The 19,270-nt window shown below is 35.4% G+C and overlaps 1 protein-coding gene across 3 annotated transcripts in view; it reads right to left on the bottom strand.

Moving 5' to 3' along the window:
- Nucleotides 1–19,270, bottom strand: part of ADGRL4 (adhesion G protein-coupled receptor L4) — a 137,800-nt gene that overhangs the window by 18,135 nt on the left and 100,395 nt on the right. For 2 of the 3 annotated variants that reach the window (XM_044944804.2, XM_006056658.4), the window contains 3 exons: nucleotides 18,137–18,340; nucleotides 15,151–15,371; nucleotides 14,955–15,021 (listed from right to left, as the gene is read on the bottom strand). In XM_044944804.2, the coding sequence (XP_044800739.2) occupies nucleotides 14,955–15,021; nucleotides 15,151–15,371; nucleotides 18,137–18,340 (492 nt within the window). Of the gene's footprint in view, nucleotides 1–7,714; nucleotides 8,643–14,954; nucleotides 15,022–15,150; nucleotides 15,372–18,136; nucleotides 18,341–19,270 lie in introns of those variants that run through there. The other variant, XM_044944805.2, reaches the window with a different exon arrangement.

Genomic DNA, 19,270 nt, shown 5'->3' with positions numbered 1-19,270 from the left:
CATTCTTAAACCTAATTTTGTTTCATCTCACATTCTGGCAATTTTGACAAAACAATATCATTATAAATCTATTGTCTGTAGGTAGATATACCAATGGAAACTGAAGTAGTTAGCAAAATGAAATGACCCTCTAGGAATAATTTTGAAAAAAAAAAAAAAAACTAAAGAATGAAGTTGCACCTCCTTTGTTTTATGAATGGATGTCTCAGGATATATGCAACATTTTGCATCTAATAGAAACCACAGACTCATGGACTTTATGATATGTATTCATTAATCAGATTTGGGCACACAAGCAGGCCACACAAAAGTTTTAATCAACAAGCGGGCAGAATACTGCCTCATTAGGAAAACATCTTCCCACATCCCCTGAGGTAATAGTTAAATAATTGCTCTATTTTATTATGGCTAAAATCCCACAGCAATATATAATCATAAATTAAAAAATATTTGCACTTCATATTTTTAACATTTCCACTAGGAATATTTTAATAGCTAGATTTTTTCAATGTTTAAAAGAATAATTTACTAGTCTCCAAACAGAATTAAAAGGTGAAGAGAGCTAGAAATTTATAAACATGAATGATAAAGTGATCTCTGTGGGTGTAAGTGAATTTCAAGAGCTTATTTTTATGGTTGGTTTCAACTGTAGATGTTTATAAGCCATACAAAGATGCTAGGAAGGCAACAAAGGTGAAGGAGGAAAACTATATGTGAAGAGTATTTACAACAATTATTCGATTTAATGTGACAATGAAAACTGAGTAATGAAATTTCTTTTGTTAAGATATAAGCAAGGAAAAATGTTCTTTGTATGTATTTGCTGTTTAAAATGAGGATAGAGGTTATTAACAGTTAAAAAATTATACAAACATATAATCATTCAACTGTTAATTAGCATCTAAGATACAACTTGAACAATTAAATTAAAAGATATTGCTAAGGTTATCACCAATATAAAAGGTAAAAGGAGAAGAAGGACATAAGATTGTCCCCAAAATTATTGATACTTTTCCAAAACTTTAAAGCATTTTTTAATCATTTTAATTTCCTTTCTTTCTTTTTACAGTAACTCTGTCTATAGAGTTGGCCTCATCATCCTCATGTACATATTAGAAATCCAGGGCATAAAGAGGACACCAAATATGTGCTTTTTACTAATCATCCTGTTTTGAAAAACTCTGACATTATTATGCTAGCAACTCATTTTATTCAGTTAAACTGAAAACGCCAATGATGGTAGATAGATAGATGTAGCAATTTGCCTAAGGTGAAAAGAAAGTAAAAAAGAATGAAATGATGCTATTTGCAGCAATATACTAAGCGAAGTAAACCAGACAGACAAATATATGATAGAAATTATGTGATGTGGAATCTAAAAAAGATACAAATGAACTTATTTACAAAACAGCAAAAGATACACATTGAAAACAAATTTATGGCTAGAGGAGAGATAAATTAGGAGGTTGGGATTAACATATACACACTACTATATATAAGACAGATAATCAACAAGGGCTTACTATATAGGGCAGGGAGCTATTATTTTGTGACAACCTAGAAGGGAAAAGAATCTGAATATATACATGTGTGTGTGTGTGTGTGTGTGTGTAACTGAATTACTGTGCTGTACACCTGAAACTAACACGGCATGTAAATCAACTATATTTCAATTAAAAAAGTGATATAATGAATTCTTCACATGTTATATCTTCTGAGACATTCTTTCCAAAATAACTCATTTCCATGATGATGATTTCTTTCTTTAAATTTCCTTTGGGGAAAAGAATGAACATTTTTGACTAACTACTGTACTTGGTGCATTATTTATTCATCCAATTGCATTACTTGAGTGTGTGTGTGCTCAGTTGCTCAGTTGTGTCCGACTCTTTCAACCCTACGCATTATAGCCTTCTTGGAAAACCTCAAGGATATAGTGAAAGTCCATAATGTTTCACTTTCAAAGGGCTTACAGTCTCCTGGAAGCGACAGATCTGAATCAGTTATGAATATGTCATTCAAACTAACATCTTTGTTAACTATAAACAGAGGAAAGTCTTCAAACATAAAAAAAAGGCTTCTATGTAGGCATATAACAAAAAGATTTAAAAAGGCCAATGAGTCAAGGACAGCTTTCCTCAGAAAGTGTTGCTTGAATTGGTATCTGAAAGGAACTCACAGGATGAAGAACAGTGAGGAAAGCTATGAAGAGTGTTTTAGTGTAGAGGTACTGAGAAGGACAGGTTCAAAGAACTACTGAGAAACTGTAAAGCAGTCAGTGTTATTAAAACACAAAAGCCTGTAGGAGAGATGAAGCTAATAGGCAGATGGAGGCCAGAACATGCAGTGCCTCCCAGGGAAAGTGTCCACTTTATTCTTATTTGCTGGGACCCAGTATTTGTTACTTCTGTTACCAAGTGTTCTGCTCAATGTAGAATTTACTTGAGTCTTTTGTTTGTTTCAGTCGTGTCTGACTCTGTGCGACCCCAGAGATGTCAGCCCACCAGGCTTCCCCGTCCCTGGGATTCTCCAGGCAAGAACACTGGAGTGGGTTGCCAGTTCCTTCTCCAATGCACGAAAATGAAAAGTTAAAGTGAAGTTGCTCAGTCGTGTCCGACTCTTAGCGACCTCATGGACTGCAGCCCACCAGGCTCCTCCGTCCATGGGATTTTCCAGGCAAGAGTACTTTGTTTGTTTACATCTTATTGAGATAGGCTCATACAGGTCTGGAAAGTTCCAGCTTCTGCCATGGCTCCTGGGGTACCATGGGAGTCATGTGTGTAGTGACTCTCCTAATTTTAAATGTGCCTAAATATGGAAGATAACCAGCAACATCCTGCCTCTCTTCCCAGACCCTATCTAGATACGATGTAAGCAGCACCTTTCACTCAAATAGGCTCAGGCACAAGTGGCTAGGGACAGCCACTCCCTTCATAAATCAGGGGTAGTGGAAGAAGGATTCAAAACATTTATCATTGTGAATCTATTATTATCATTCAAAATGTCTATCAAGCGCATGGTGCTCTATTCCAAATAAGTGTAGATACTCAGTAGAAAAAAAAAAAAAAAAACTACTTTTGAATAGAGCTGTTTTATAGGTCCACCAATACAGTGAACTGTTCTGAAATATTTTTATTACCTACTTTTCCCTTACTTTGACTACAAATAACCTAAATAACCTTATCATTGGCTTTCCTTAAGGTTTTAGACTTGACCCTAGGAACAATATGAAGCCAAAAAGATGTAAACAGGGGGTGGAGAAATGTTCTTATTTGCTTTTCCATGATTTTGTGGTGGTGGTCTAGTCACTTAGCTGTGTCAAACTCTGTGACCCCAAGGACTGTAGCCTGCCAGGCTCCTCTGTCCATGGGATTTCACAGGCAAGAATACTGGAATGGTTTGCCATTTCCTTTTCCAGAGGATTTTCCTGACCCAGGGATTGAACCCAGGTCTTTTGGAATTGCAGGCAGATTCTTTACTGTGTGAGGTACCATGATGTTACCTCAAGCTTACAGATGTGTTGTCTTTGAGTTGTTCATGTGTACACGTCCACCTGATACATTGTTTCGGGAGCAAGGTCTTTCTATTTACACATTCTCAGTTCTTAGCACACGTTAGCTGGGGCTTTAATACTTGATAAAGTTTTGCCTTATTCTGAAATAGTCTAAGTATTGTATCTATTTTTTCCCCAGGTTAGTTTTTTCTTCCAATACTCTTTGCACTTTTATTTAGATTTAATACTACCTATATTGATAGTTTAAAAAATCATATAGATTCTTCAAAGAATTCAAAAGAACAAATTATTTTTTCTAAAGAAAATAAATCTTCTAATCAGAAGTATGGAATTGGGACTTACCTGATGATTCAGTGGTTAAGAACCCACCTTCCAATCCAGGGGACATGGGTTTGATCTCTGGTTGGGGAACTAAGATCCCACATGCCATGGGGCTACTGAGTCCCTGTGTGGTTTAGAGCCCTCACTCCAACACTAGGGAAAGCCCATGTGCCACAATGGAAAAAGATCCCCCATGCTGCAACTAAGGCCCAACATGGCCAAAAAAAAAAACAAACAAAAAAAAACATTAAAAAGAAAAAAAAAAAGAAGTATGGAATTAAGGACAATAAATAATGGCTGAAAGACTAAACTTACCTTTCAGCTTTTTTGAAATGCAAGAAAATGAGAAAGGAATTTGAGTTAATCAGATGTCATGCAGGGTACTGAAAATTGCTTACTGATGAATATCAGTTAAAAGAAAAGTGAACATCCAAACTATAGTCCATAAACTCATCTACAGTCTGATATAGTCAGGATTTCTGGTAGGATATTTTGATTAGTTGCTAGATATGCTTGGCAAATATTTAGAAAAAGTAATGTAAAATGAGGGAAGAGAACTTTGATGAGAGGAAAAGTACTTTATTCTGATATCTTCCCTGTAAGAATTGAAAGCTTATGAATAATTTTTAGAAGGTTTGCAATTGCTGGGTCTCTGACAGCTCACCCTGAAATGATTTGTGGAATCTGGGAGACGGGAACACGGTTTTCATGGATCTAACAAAGATCTACTCCCTTCAACCTCTTGGGCAAGGAAAGATGAAAGAATGTGTGATAGGGAAACAGCACAGAATGTGAATTTGGAATCTTGAGTTTGCCTCTACCACTCAGTAGCTGCCGCTGCCGCTGCTAAGGCACTTCAGTCATGTCCGACTCTATGTGACCCCATAGACAGCAGTCTACCAGGCTCCGCTGTCCATGGGATTTTCCAGGCAAGAGTACTGGAGTGGGTTGCCATTGTCTTCTCCCTCAGTAGCTGGGTGATCCTAAATAAGTTGCTTAAACTCTCTTAAGATTCCACTTATTTAAAATATAGACAAAATGGTGGCTCTTACTCAAAGTGTGAATGAAACTCTAATGAAAAAATTCTGTGCCCTAACACTGACAGACTTGGGCTCTCTTTTTGAACAGATACCATCAGGAGGCATGTTTTTTTCATCAGAAGGAATTGTAAATGTTCCTTTCTTGGGAAACCCTGAAACTAGACACAACATTTTTATGTGAGAAACAGAGATCAAGACAGAGCCACAGAGCGAGTCCATTCTCTCAGAATATTTTATATTTTGCAGGGAGAACTGAAGGAGACAGAGGAACATGATAAATACTTATAGGGAAGATTAAACATTTTCAGATGTGTAGAACAAGAGCTCAGCTAATGCTAACAAAGACCGATTCAAAGAAGGGCTGACTCTTGTTGCAAGCCAGCTTGGGTAAGGACTCTGTTACACTCAGAGGATGAGCAGAGGTAGGAGAATGATCAGAATATGTAGTGTGCTCTTGGCTAAATTTAAGGATTTTTATGTATTCTAGTGAGTAGAAGCTTGAAGATTTCATCTGTTAGATACATAAGAATGTACATAATTTGCTTTCATGTAATCAGTTCTTCTCAAGGAATTAGTATACTTCTTTAAAAAGCTATAAATAGCAGAATCCCCATAGGTATTTATAAATAGATAAGCCAAGATTATAGTTACTAGATCTAGCAAAAATCTAGTAATATATTATCTCTTATTACATGCTATTACTATCTTAATTTTGATATATTACTGAAGCTTTTGGGAGGATTAACTGAAAGGCTAAAAGGGTTTTGTAAAGATTAAGAGATTAAACGAATGTAAAGTGAATAATAATTCTAATGACTATCTTGCTGTACCAACATTCTTACTGTTTTCCTTTCACCATTTCATTATGTAATATCCCTCAATGTAAAGCTGCACTTATACAAAAGCACCAGTGATAAACTTCACCTTGGCTGGTAATTTCTAATTGGGCTTGAGAGATTCAAAGGATTTCTCTTTCAATATTATTTTTGATCTCCAATTTTTATAAAGTTATTCAATTTTTATGAAATTTTCTAGAACAAGTACCTAGTAGATTATCTGCAAAAGGTATTTCCATTAAGAATATAACCCCCATGAATAGGAATACACTGAAAACTACAAATGTACTTTTTATGTTGTTCTTTTAGCTCCACATTTTCTTTTTAAAAATTCTAGCTACCTGTTATAAGAAGGTCAGAATAATATTAAAAAAAAAAAGCTAAATGTTATAGGCTCTGAAGTTCTTAATAACACATAATATGGTGAAAATGATAGAATACTGAACCACAGAGGTCACTAAAAGATGCAGTTAACAAATATGATGCCATTAAATTAAAACATGTAATTAAAATGTTATCGCCACCATTTAAAATTTACAATGAATAGTGTTTCTAATATAGTTTCGATGGGGTCATCTAAAGGACATTGCCCAAGCTATGATTTCAATTCCTTTTCTTATATTCATGCCAATTAAAGAAAGCTGCAAATGCACTCCTATAAAAGAAACTTATAATCCAATGCAGGATAGTAGCTCCCAATCAAGAGAATGAGGAATATGGCCCTCAAAGGACATTTTGTTATTTTTGGAGACCGTTTTGTTTGTCATACCTGGCTGGTATGTGAGCTGGTGCTACTGGCATCTGGTGAGTAGAAGTCAGAGATGATACTAAACTTCTATAAAGCAAAGGCTCCATAACAAAGATCTGGCCCTAAGTGTCAACAATGCCACTGTTACAGAATCCTGGTCCATCATAATTTGTCCTTTCAGTTTATATATTCCAATATAGCCATAAAATAACCACAGTAGATAAAACTAATATTGGCAAAATGTCAGAAAATGGCCATTCTTATAATTTGTCAATGAAAGTGGAATATCAATTGAAGTAAATGTTTTGGAGGCAATTTGTAACTTTAAAAATCTTCCTCTACTTGACTTTGTATTTTTCTTTTTAACTTGAAGTTTAGCTGAATTACAATGTTACATTACTTTTGTTACGGGAAAGAACTCTGTTGGATCTGTTTCTTTTACTTTAATCTTGGCTTCTGGTTGCTTTAGTTCACTAAAAGGATACTGTCCATACATAATGGCCTGTCTTGGGGAACCCTGCCCCTCTACCCGAATGCTAAACCAAAATGCCTTTGTATGGGACCTTGTCTACCTGTGGATGGCTACAGGAAGGAAGAAATTAACACATCCCTTCCCAGAAATTGGCCATTCCAGGAGATATCTGCAAGATTAATGATCCTTTTACTTCCTCACCTCCCACCCCCTACCTCTGTTCTATAAAAGAACCTGACATCCAGCACTGATAAAATAGTTATTTTGAGACATTAGTCTCCCATAGTGTCATTCAGCTGGTTTTCTGACTAAAGTCATATTCCTTGCCTTAACATTTTGTATGTCGACTTAATGACCTGTCACATGGCAAGCAGAGTGAGCTTGGACTCAATAACAGTTTCAGGTGTACAACACAGCAATTTGATAATTTTGTATCTTAAGGACCATACAAAGTTATTGTAATATTATTGACTATATTCCTGTGTTGCACATTTTACTTCTAAGAAGCATGTCCTAACAAATTTATATAATGGGTATATGTAATTGTATTGAAATAGCCATTCTCTTGCACGAACAAGTGTTCAATAAGGAAGAAGTTAAATAAAAGAGGATATTCATAATATGCAATGATAAAAAATGGTAGAATTATATATTCTAACAAGGAACAATGAATATGATATATTACAGGTTATATGAATTTATAATTCATATATTTATAATCATATTTATAATAAAATTTATTGCTTACATTTATACATATGTATGTGCACATATATGTATGTATGTGTATGTGTGCATGTTGCATAGCAAAAGTCAGGAAGGATACAAAGTAAATATTAAGAAAAAGAAGAGTCAGTCATGGAGCATGTTTTGAAATGTTCACTTTTTACTTTAGAAAGTTTAATATTTACATTTCTTTTAAGTGTGGGAAATTTGTGAAATTTTAAAAAATGCAATAAGAATACATCACATAATAATAAGTACACATAGACATGGTCTGTTTGTAAGGGCTACATGAGGAATTCATTTTTGAGTAGGTTTTAATTAGTATTTCTTGGTGAAAGGGAATTAAAAGACAATTTGGAACAATTAGAGGAGACCTCCACAAAAAACTGAGTGGAACTCTGGGCAACCTAAAGAGAAATGGGTAAAGAAGCAATGTAGAAACACTCAATTATAAGAGTTGTGATTTAAATTCAAATGAAAGCTCTCATTTTTTTAAAAAAGAAAATGCCTTAATTGGACACAGCTTAATTAGCATTTGCCTCAATCAAGCAAATTAAATTCTTCAATACTGAATATATCTATAGGAAACTTCAATTTCTACTTAAAAGCTAAATTATTTTTACAAACTTTTTTTATATTTGTGTACTTGAATCTAATCATTTGCACAGTTTTAGTTAAAAGAATTCAGCATGAGAGATTAAAAATATTGAAGAAAGAAAATAAATTATGAAATTATCTTCAGTTTGCAGCTTGCTTTACAAAGATTTAGAAATCTCTTTCTTGTACAGCTCAGTCTTCCAAAAGCATGGTTAGTCCTTTTCATGTATAGTTATAACCTTAACATTGTAAAGGCAGCAATTCATAGATAGAATCATGGAGTCAGCAGTTCATACTTCAGAATTCTAAGAGATCCTTAATAATAATGAGTCAACACCTGAGGAAGTACATTCATTTCATCAATGCAGAAATGTTGCTGCTCAAATACCTAAGTAGTTAAAAAGCAATATATCAAGGAGTAGAAAAATCCACCAGTGCCGGAACTATACTTATTTACATATTGTCTTAAAGGTATTATTATTATAACCCCAAACCAGACATGCCCCAGGGCTCCATTCATAAAAATAAGCAAATATCATTTACTGGGAACTAGTTCTTAGTCTTCAGAAGAAATAAAAGCATTCCATGTAAGAATTAAAGTCATTGTTAATTGTTCTATTAAAAGGTTGTTTACAAGTGCAAGTCTTCCCAGATTTGTTCAGAGAAAGCTGTGAAAGCAATCTTATCTCCTATTTAAAGGCACGCACAGCAAAGTCACCACAAATTTTCTATTTAAATATGAAGATTTCCTTATATTTTATCTTTATTCTGGAAAAAATATACTATTTATCCTATTAAATTTCTACTGCTTTTCTTTAACATATTTCACATTTTATTTCATTTCAGTTATGTTTTCCACCATGTAACAAATACATTTATTACAATATAACATCTTGCTATAGTCAAACAAATGATGTCGTATCTTCACCACTATTTAAAAATTAGTGGTGAATTATGCTTATCTATGGGCTTCCCTGATGGCTCAGACAGTATAGAATTTGCCTGAAATGCAGGAAAGCCGAGTTTGATCTCTGGGTCAGGAAGATCCCCTGGAGAAGGGCACGGCAACCCACTTCAGTATTCTTGCCTGGAGAATTCCATGGACAGAGGAGCCTGGTGGGCTATAGTCCATGGGGTTGCAAAGAGTCAGACACAACACTTTCACTTTCACATGTTTATGTATATGTATACACACACACACACTATATTGGCCAAACATACATTCTATGGCATACAGATTACTGTTGTGCAAATGATGGTTTTAAAATCAGGGTTTTAATTTAATTTTTAATACAAATGGTAAAGCTAAGAAAGCCAAGATTGTCCTCCAAATTATTGTGTATTTTACTGTTTTACTTTTTAAAGAACAGATTTTTTTTTCTAAAAAATTGTTTGGTGTTTACTGTATCTTTTTGTGTTGGACTGGCCATCATTATCTTCATTTTACGTGTTAGGAATCCAGAACACATGTCTTAAGAAAGCTCACAGGGTGCTTCTTCCTGCCTCTTTTATTATCATGGTCTTCATTTATGAATCAATTAAAATAGATAATTATTAAGGACTTCCTACCTTCTGTGTTCTGGAGTAACCAAAGAGAGGGCTGATAGTTTTACAGTGTAGAGTCCAATCATGCATAGAATGTATAGTGAATGTTGCTCTGTAGAGAATTCATTTGCAACTCACTGGGCTGTGGTCCCTAAGGTCATGCAACCAGTGGCACTGATTATTGAACAAATTATGGTTAGTGAACCAAGAGACTCACAGCTCTTTGTTTGGGTGTTTGGACGTTGGAGATAAGAAGCGCAATACACAGAGAAAGTTACCATGTGAAACCAAACACAGCATTAAAAGTACTCTTTAGGATTTGAGTCAAAGTTCTGTGGGATCATGTTGAAGAAAGGATCAAGCTGATTTCAGGCATCACAAGGTGGTAGGATTATTGACTGAAAAGAATCAAGGAAATAGCCAAGGAACAGTAAATATTCTAAAAAGGATAATGTTTTTATAAGAGTTGTTGTTTAGTGGAGACATGCAGTGTGAAAAAGGACTGAAAATAGACAGGGCTCAGCTAAACTACTGATAACTTTATATACCAGTCTATGGTATTTGAAACATGAGGTGGTGGTTTAGTTGCTAAAGTCGTGTCCAACTCTTTTGCAACCCCATGGACTGTAGCCCACCAGGCTCCTCTGTCCATTGAATTTCTCAAGCAAGAATACTGCAGTGGGTTGCCACTTCCTTCTCCAGCGGATCTTTCCAACCCAGGGATCAAACTCATGTCTCCTGCATTGCTGGCAGATTCTTTACTGCTGAGCCACAGGGAAGCCCTATTTGAACTATGCTGCTGCTGCTGCTGCTAAGTCACTTCAGTGTGTCTGACTCTGTGTGACCCCATAGACAGCAGCCCACTAGGCTCCGAACTATAGGTCAAGAGAAACTATCAGCACTGAGATGAAGAAAGTAGGGCATGGATTCAAATTCATGAACCTGAGTTCCTGCTGTATGTACTTCGTGGCTATTTAGCCAATCGTGTAACCACTCAATACTTCAATTTTTCCAACTTGAAAATAAAATACATCACACACATACATTTTTGAGTTTTAAAGGATTAAATACACTAACACACTTATTGCCAGGAATAAACGAGCTTAATATTAATGTTCTTATTTTTCTTATTAATAGTTCCTACTATGTGAGCTGAGTTTGGGCCAGTTGATTATGAATAGATTAAAATGAAATGGGAAAGAATGGCATCAGAATGTCAGATTAGAAGGCAACTGCACAAACAAGTGGCAAGTTAAAATTAATCCAGAACTAGTTTCCAGTTCTAGCCTCATTTATTTGTAGTGTCTTGGGGCCAATCACTTAGCATTTTGAATCAAATTCTACTTTTCATTAACTATAAAATGGGACAATAACAATGTGGATGGATGATCTAAGGAGACTGAATACTGAAATATTAGCTATCTTTTTAAAATTAGTAGCTGCTCAATAAATTGTAAATTTAAAATTCCTATTATTGTTATTAATACTATAATCTTAAGAGCAGCAGTGACTCAATAGGATAACAAATGTCTGATTATGAAAGTAGAGAAGAAATGGATAAATTCAAGGTGGGAAATTTGATAATTAATGACACATAGACTTAAGAAGTGATGTATCTATGAAAATATGATTATTGAATATTTTCAATAACATGGTAATTCTGTGATTTCTGGGATTCCTTATTTACAATAGCAACTATTTTGTCTGGGCCCCTTGTTTTCCTTCAGAGGGAATCTGGCAAGCTTACAGGGTTGCTTAGGAGACACTTAAGTTCACACTAAGAATCCAGTTGTATGTAGAGTAGACTCTGTTTCTCACCCATCCACAAATGAGTTTCTCATCTCACTGGTGTGGTCCAGCCCATGTTGATGTCTCTCAGATCTCACCAGTTATCACTTATATTTAATTATATGTTATGCTTTGCATTTGTTTCAACTTGCTTTCTCCTCACTGATACTTAAGTGGACAGAGCATAATTCTTATATTTCCTTTGTTTTCCCATATTGCCCAGATCACTCACTTAAGATAGTGAACTTAATAATATGGCTTGGCATCCTTTCCTACCAGAATATCCCCCAACATATGATGATAATTTTCAATTCTGTAATTTTGTGTAGATGACTGTTAGGGTGGCATGGTTGGTTCTAGGATGTGTTCCTCCATTTCTAAAGCTCAGCTCCTCTGCTGCATGGGGCTAGAAGGGTTTGATCAGCTCTTGGTGATGGAGAGAGCTTCATGACATCACTCTGGTTTAGTTTGGTTCTTATTACTGTTGGTAGTCTTGATGTGCTTCTCCTGTGGCTCAGGGATAAAGAATCTGTCTGCTAATGCAGGAGACATGGGTTCAATCCCTGGGTCAGGAAGATCCCCTGGAGGAGGAAATGGCAATCCACTCCAGTATTCCTGCCTGGGAAATACCATGGACAGAGGAGCCTGAGGGGCTACAGTCCATGGAGTCGCAGAAGAATTGGACATGACTTAGCGATTCAACACCAACAATCTTGGTTTATGTGTTGGCCTCCACTTAGATGGTAAGTTCAATCTTAGTATTTATAGTATTTTATTTCATCTTAACCCCTTTTATTTCAGAGAGCGCTAGCCATGCTACCATTCAACATTCCTGTCCTCAACCTATTCTCTTGTTGTGTGTAACTTCACTTGACCTGACAACATTCTGTGCACCTCTACAACTTTCCCTTGTCCAAATTTTCTGTACCTACAAGATAGCTGAAACCTTTGTGTGTTACCCCCATCATTTTATTTCCAGGCACACTCTATAATAATCCTTTTCCTCCCTGCTGTCAAGGGAATGGACAATAAGCATGCAATCTGCAGGGAACTAAAAGCAACTCTATGTTCTATGTTCACCCTTGACCCAAAGTCAGGGGAGTATGTCAAGGTGTCATAAAAACTGTTCATACTCTACTCTTGTATATCAAGGAGACATTAAAATTCCCCTGGCATTCAACCTGGGATCAGGATGAGAGTTTTTACTATTTTACCATTTCCAATTCCATTGTCTATAGACATTTTACAGTACTCCTCTGCAACTCCTCTTCAAGGAGAACTGGGGGGAGCACTTATTTTTTTCCACTGGTAAGGTAAGGAAAATCTTTACACAAAGAACAATGCACTCCCTTACAGGCCAAGGACTCCTCTAATTCCAAGTCATGACTCTCTCGCCCCCACCACCCCTCAAATCTCCTTACTGGGTTATAGCTGGTCCTATTGTCTCTTTGTAAGACCCCCGGAAAGTGTCAGGTCCAAATTATTGGGGCTCTTTTTAAAATATCTGGTGCTCAAAATTTCTTTTACTCATTGAACTCAATACTATTCTGGGACAACTCAATACTATTCAGGAAAAGTTTTACTTAATGTATCATACTGCTTAATAATAATATGCCAGCATTAGCACAGAAAGTGAGCTGCTGCTGCTAAGTCACTTAATAATATGCCAGAATTAGCACAGAAAGTGAGATAGCTAGAGTAAAGGAATTCACTTTCATTCAATAATTATTTAAAGAATTTCTTCTGTTTTAAATATTTATAAAAGATAAACGGTATTCAGTTTTAGAGTAAAACTAAGGGGCCTGTATGACCCTCTAGTTAAATGGAATGATTAATATACAGAAACTGTATGGAAGACACACTGGCTCATTGATTTCAGACTAGGACAGTGTGACCCTGTTCATTTAGGTTTCTAGGAAAGTTTACAGGAGTCATTTTTGGATATCCTTTCTAAAGTCCATCCATCTTACCATAAGAGAATCCAGTTATCTCTCCCGTTATAGCAGCAAGAGTGAAAAAATAATTTCAGGGAACACTTTCCATTTCTTACTTTAGAGAAGTATGTTTGTTATTTTTTCCTGTTTTCAGATAATTCCTAGCCCATACGTTCCTCTAAACTCTAAGGATCACTGATCCACAGAACTTTCACTTGTACAAAACAGTATCAGAGATGGTCCACTCTGCAGAGAAGGAATAAGTACAATAACAATATATAGATAGGACCTATACACAGAATACCCATATCAGGGAAACACATGAAAATTCATGGATGGGACATATTCAACCTATATTCTCACATAGTTGAAAATTTTTCAATTCTAAATTAACTCTGAAACTGTTTTAGGTGAAATCTTGCCAGTGGTTTCTTTTTCTATTGCTAGCCTCATTGTCAGAATTATAAACAATTTTTCTGCAATCTTTAGGAAATATAGTCTCTAAATGCACTTTCACTCATGCCATTAAAAAATAAACCTTGATAAAAATCCTCTGCTTTGCATTTCAAGTCTTTTTCCATTTAGCAGCTTCCTCACAACCATAAAAGCACATGGGGAAAGACTGAGAGGAAAAAAATTCAAAAAGATATCTAACTTATGGTCAAAACATATGGGACAAAGTTGTCCAAAATATTGTCACAACTCCTCCATTAACAATTCATTCTATTGTAGAGCACTGTCAGACCTCCCAGATTCACTGACAGACTATTATATTCAGAATGGCTTTGAAAACTTACGGCACTTAGACATGCTCTGGAGACATATAAAAATGTCTTTATTTAGAATGGAACATATAACAGCTGCCAAATTTGTAGGTTTGAAACCACTTCCAATAAGAATTAAAAGGCCCTCTTCCCAACTGAAATAGGGCTATCAATATATGACTTGTCTGCTCATGGGAAATAGTGGGTTCTTGTCTCTGATGTTGCAATTTAGCTTGAAATCACTTTCGTGATGACAGGGTACATAAGGATGATAAAACTATAAAGATGACAGTCTAATCTTCAAAGATCACTGATCATTGATAAAAGATTAAATAACGTAAACATCTGAAATGCCAGATTATCAGCTGGTTGGCACACTCTCAGTACTGAAGTATGCTGAGATACTACTGATAAGTGAAAAATGCTTTTCTTACAAGTAATGCAAAAATACATTCTCCCAAGAGGTGCAAGTGAACTGTAATAGCTTTGAGTTTAAGATGTATATTTTTTCTTATTAGTGAAGCAATGTTTATAGTGTTAATAAATGATTTATAGTAAAGTGCTCAAAATAAATTTTCCTCTCAAAGTAAAGACTGATTGCTGAGAATTTTAAGCACTTTTAAATCAACACTTTTCCGAATTCTAACCACAATATTAAAATATACTTACAAGAATGATTAGACAGGCTGGTCCTATAAAACTCCAGATAAAGTTGTTTTCTGTGCTAAGCCAACATCTGAAAAGTAAATAATAGATAAAATCTATACTTATGTTTGTATGTACTTCGACAAAGCAAGAGTTTCAATGATATACACAGCTTATTCAGAATTGCATATCAAATATTTATGAGAACATCTTAACTTACACTTTGGTGGTGCCATAATATCTGTATCCTAATGATGCTGAAAATCCAACTACCACAGCTGGGCTGAGATAGCCAAAAATATAAAAATTCTTGTGCAAAAATCTTTTGTTATAGATGACTCCTACAACAATGAGATAGAGGTGGATGCCTTCAATGCACATCCATGCAAAGGCAGCTAAAAAGAAGTAGTGCAGCAGCCCAGCAACGATCGAACAGAAGAGCTAGACAACAAAGAAAGAATGAAACCATAAGCAATGCTTATTTTAACATTATTGTAACATAAAATCTTGACTTTCTCTATAAATTATACTATTTTATATACTGCTTGATCACAGTAAAATATCCTTGTCAGATGTCAAGCTTTTTAATTGTACCACTTCCACCTGATTTAAAAGAACTGTGCTTCACCAAAGTGCAACACTCATCAGTCCTGTAATAGAATTAAGTTGCTAGTCTTGTCTAGAGATTTATATTTTTTATAGACTTATGTGATAAACTGTGGATTGGTCACATGCAACCATGATTATCTCAGTGACTATGCTGTGATTTGAGCTGATTTCTGTTTTGGAGATGTCTTTATTTTAATTGTGCTCAAAGAATGAAAATTAATGCTAACACTATGTTAAACAAAACATAATAAATAAGAGAGAGTACTGAATTTATAAAACAAATGAATAAATGATGATATATTTTACAAAAATACCCATTATATATTCACTTTAAGTTATAAGATTAACAGGTACATTTGAGATGGATTTCAGTAAAATGTTATCTATTAGTACTGACTTCATACTTAGAACTAGAGTTAGAAATGAAGAAATAAGAAATAACAAATGAAGCAGTTATACATTTCTGTATTAACAGAACTAACACAATTGGGCTTCCCTGGTGGCTCTGATGGTAAAGAATCTGCCCATAATGTGGAAGACCCAGGTTTGATGCCTGGGTCAGGAAGATCCCTTGGAGAAGTAAATGGCAACCCATTCCAGTATTCTTGCCTGGAGTATTCCACGAACAGAGGAGCCTGGTGGGCTACAGTTTATGGGGTCACAAAGAGTCTCACACGACTGAGTGACTAATACACACACACACAACCCAATTACTGGTGAGATAACATAATAATATTTAAATACTTACTACACTTAATAGAGTATAAGTCAACCATAAAGAGATTACCTACTAAAATATAGTTTAGAGCACTATATAAGGTTGGAGATGATGATTAAAATCTGGGAACCACTTTAGTGAAGAAGTGAAATTTGAAATATGGCTTGAAAATGGGGAGAATTTGACAGGTGAAACATAGAATTGAAAAGAAAGACTGAAAAAAATAGTTTTGTGATGAGGATAATGATGGGATGAAGACAGGGGAATTATGCATTGGAGGATAGTGGGGATACACAAAAATGAATGATGTTATAAATACCATTGAAAAACAAACAAAAACAGATATGGAGTTTATAATTTAGCATATACTATATTAAATAGGTGCTTTGTGGCATCTACTTCAGAAGAGAACATTGATAACTGATGGTTACCTCCACTACTTGGAAGATCACTAAAAAGAATGGAAATATGGAGGCAACTGAAGGTTCTGTGGTCATGTTGATGTATTTCTCTGGTCTCCAGCTGCAGAATGGGCTGCAGCAGCTGCATAGGAAAGCCACTGATGTGCCCAGGATTTCTGATGGCTGTTGTTGTTATTCACTCACTAAGTCATGTCAGACTTGGTGAGACCCCAAGGACTGCAGCATGTCAGGCTTCCCTTTCCTTTACTATCTCCCATAGTTTGCTCAAATTCATATCCATTGAGTCGGTGATGCCATCCCAACATCTCATCCTCTGCTGCCCCCTTCTCCTTTTGCCTTCAATCTTTCCCAACATCAGAGTCTCTTACAATGAGTTGGCTCTTCACATCAGGTGGCCCAAGTATTGGGGCTTCACCTTCTGCATCGGTCCTTTCAATGAATATTCAGGGTTGATTTCCTTTAGGACTGACTGCTGACAGCCATTGACTGAGCACAGCAAGACATTACTCTTCTTGAGAGACTTGCCATGTGACTTTGGTTGAGGGTCTTCTGAAAGGACTACTTCACAGGCAAGCTGAGCTTTCCTCAACTGCCCTGCTTTGTAAAGTGTTTCTGTGCTTGGCAAGTCACTTCAGTTGTGTCCAACTATTTGCGACCTCATGGACTGTAATCCATCAGATTCCTCTGTGAAGGATTCTCCAGGCAAGAATACTGGAGTGGGTTTCCATACCATCTCGTCCAGGGGATCTTTCTGACCCAGGGATGGAACTTGCATCTCTTACATCTCCTGCATTGTCAGGTGGGTTCTTTACCACTAGCACCACCTGGGAAGCCGAGGTGCTTCTACTTCTACCACTAGTCCTTTCTTCCTTCTTTCCTTCTTCACTCAGGCTCAGACCTGCATCTTGGTCTGATGGCTCTCCATGTCTTTATCTTCCCATCTTCTCTCAGAGTCATTTCACCTAATAAAGTTATTGCTTGTTTTATCTCACCTAGGTCAGTCTAAATCAATATGGGAGATATTTGATAAGGCTCTAGATCATTAATGGTGGAAAACGGTTATTACAAAAGTACAGTTACTAGGCTGAGCTAATTTATCAAATTTCAACCTATGAATTCTAACCTCTTTTGTGTTCTGTCCCTGTTGTACGATAAACATTTGTTTTCTACTATCTTTCTCCCCTCTACTTTTGTTTAATGGCCATGTAGAAACAAACCAAACCAAAACAAAACAAGGTTATTTCTTTTTACAGTTCATCATGAGGGCCACCGTGGTTAATGGAACTAATCAGCAAGTTGCTAATATATGTTAGCATTTCAAACTTAGAAAAGCTTTAAGAACAAGGTATATAATGTGTTTGCTCCACCAAGCCCTTAATTCCAATTCATGTTTCTATTACATATATATTTAGGAAAGTAAAAATTTAGAAAGCAGAGAGTAAGAGAGATCTACATACCTTATTGGTATTTGTATTTATCCCAACAAGAAAAACAAGTTCAGCAAGGAACAGGCTACAGCAGAGATTTTTGTGAATTGTTGTCCTCGTGCTTTGAATTTCACTGAAGAACCAGAAGGTAAAAATGCATAGGGCAAGGCAAATCAGTGAAATAATTATTCCTAGCTGAGTGATCCTTGTAAGAATATTATAATCTTTAATACCCTAAAGGAAAATAATAATACAGCTGTTAAGAGACTTAACTCAGTAGCTTGTCAAAGGAACTGCAACATATAATGAACTTTCTTTTTCGGTGAAACATTAATCAAACTGTTCCTAAAATGTAAAAATACAAACGTGCATTTAGATGAGAAAACTTTGTACTTCTGAATATGCTTAATATTCACAGAAATCTGATATAAATCACATAGCACTTTAACAGTTCTGTAGTTAGTGATTTTTTTTCTAAGCATAGTGTATATTAGTATATGGTTTAACAATGTTATCACCATCGGTTTCTTGATATTAGCAAGGCAATTCATTATTGCAATGTGAAAATGGTTAATTAAAGCAGATTTATCAGTGACAAGAATAAGTCTTATTTCTATGCAGTAATTCATTTAAACACTTTAAATGAAGGTATCATAAATGCTGCATAAATAGAGTAACAAAATAGTATAGGTGAGAGACTCTGAAATGGGAAAGTTTGGTTTCACTCTAACCAGATGGTTTTATATACATAACAGAGGCACCTTAGTTTATTTAACATTAAGAAAAAAATCACCTTTCATTCAGAAAAAAAAAAAATCTTTATCACTGACATTACGGTTAGGCAGATTTATTTAGTCATAATAAGAATTTGATGAATTCTAAGTTTTGTATAGAAATGAGACTGCAATCTAAAGGTTACAAAATAAAAAAATTGTACAATGTAAAAGCAAGATATTATGATGTAAAATACATAATCTGAAGCTTTTTACTTTAGTGAGATTTTTCATGTCTAAAATTCTGTGGCATTCTACATTATTAAAAAACTGTATTTGTTACAGATGTGCTAATAACACTTATTGACCAGGTATCAGAGATTTAAATGAATCTGTCATCAGTAAAAATAAACTTTCAATACAAAGGGAAAAGCCCTTAAAGTTCATGATC

The sequence above is a fragment of the Bubalus bubalis genome, chromosome 6 (genome assembly GCF_019923935.1).
Source record: "Bubalus bubalis isolate 160015118507 breed Murrah chromosome 6, NDDB_SH_1, whole genome shotgun sequence".
NCBI lineage: Eukaryota > Metazoa > Chordata > Mammalia > Artiodactyla > Bovidae > Bubalus > Bubalus bubalis.
Note: the sequence above shows the minus strand (reverse complement) of the source record. Positions and strands in the feature narration are given on the sequence as shown.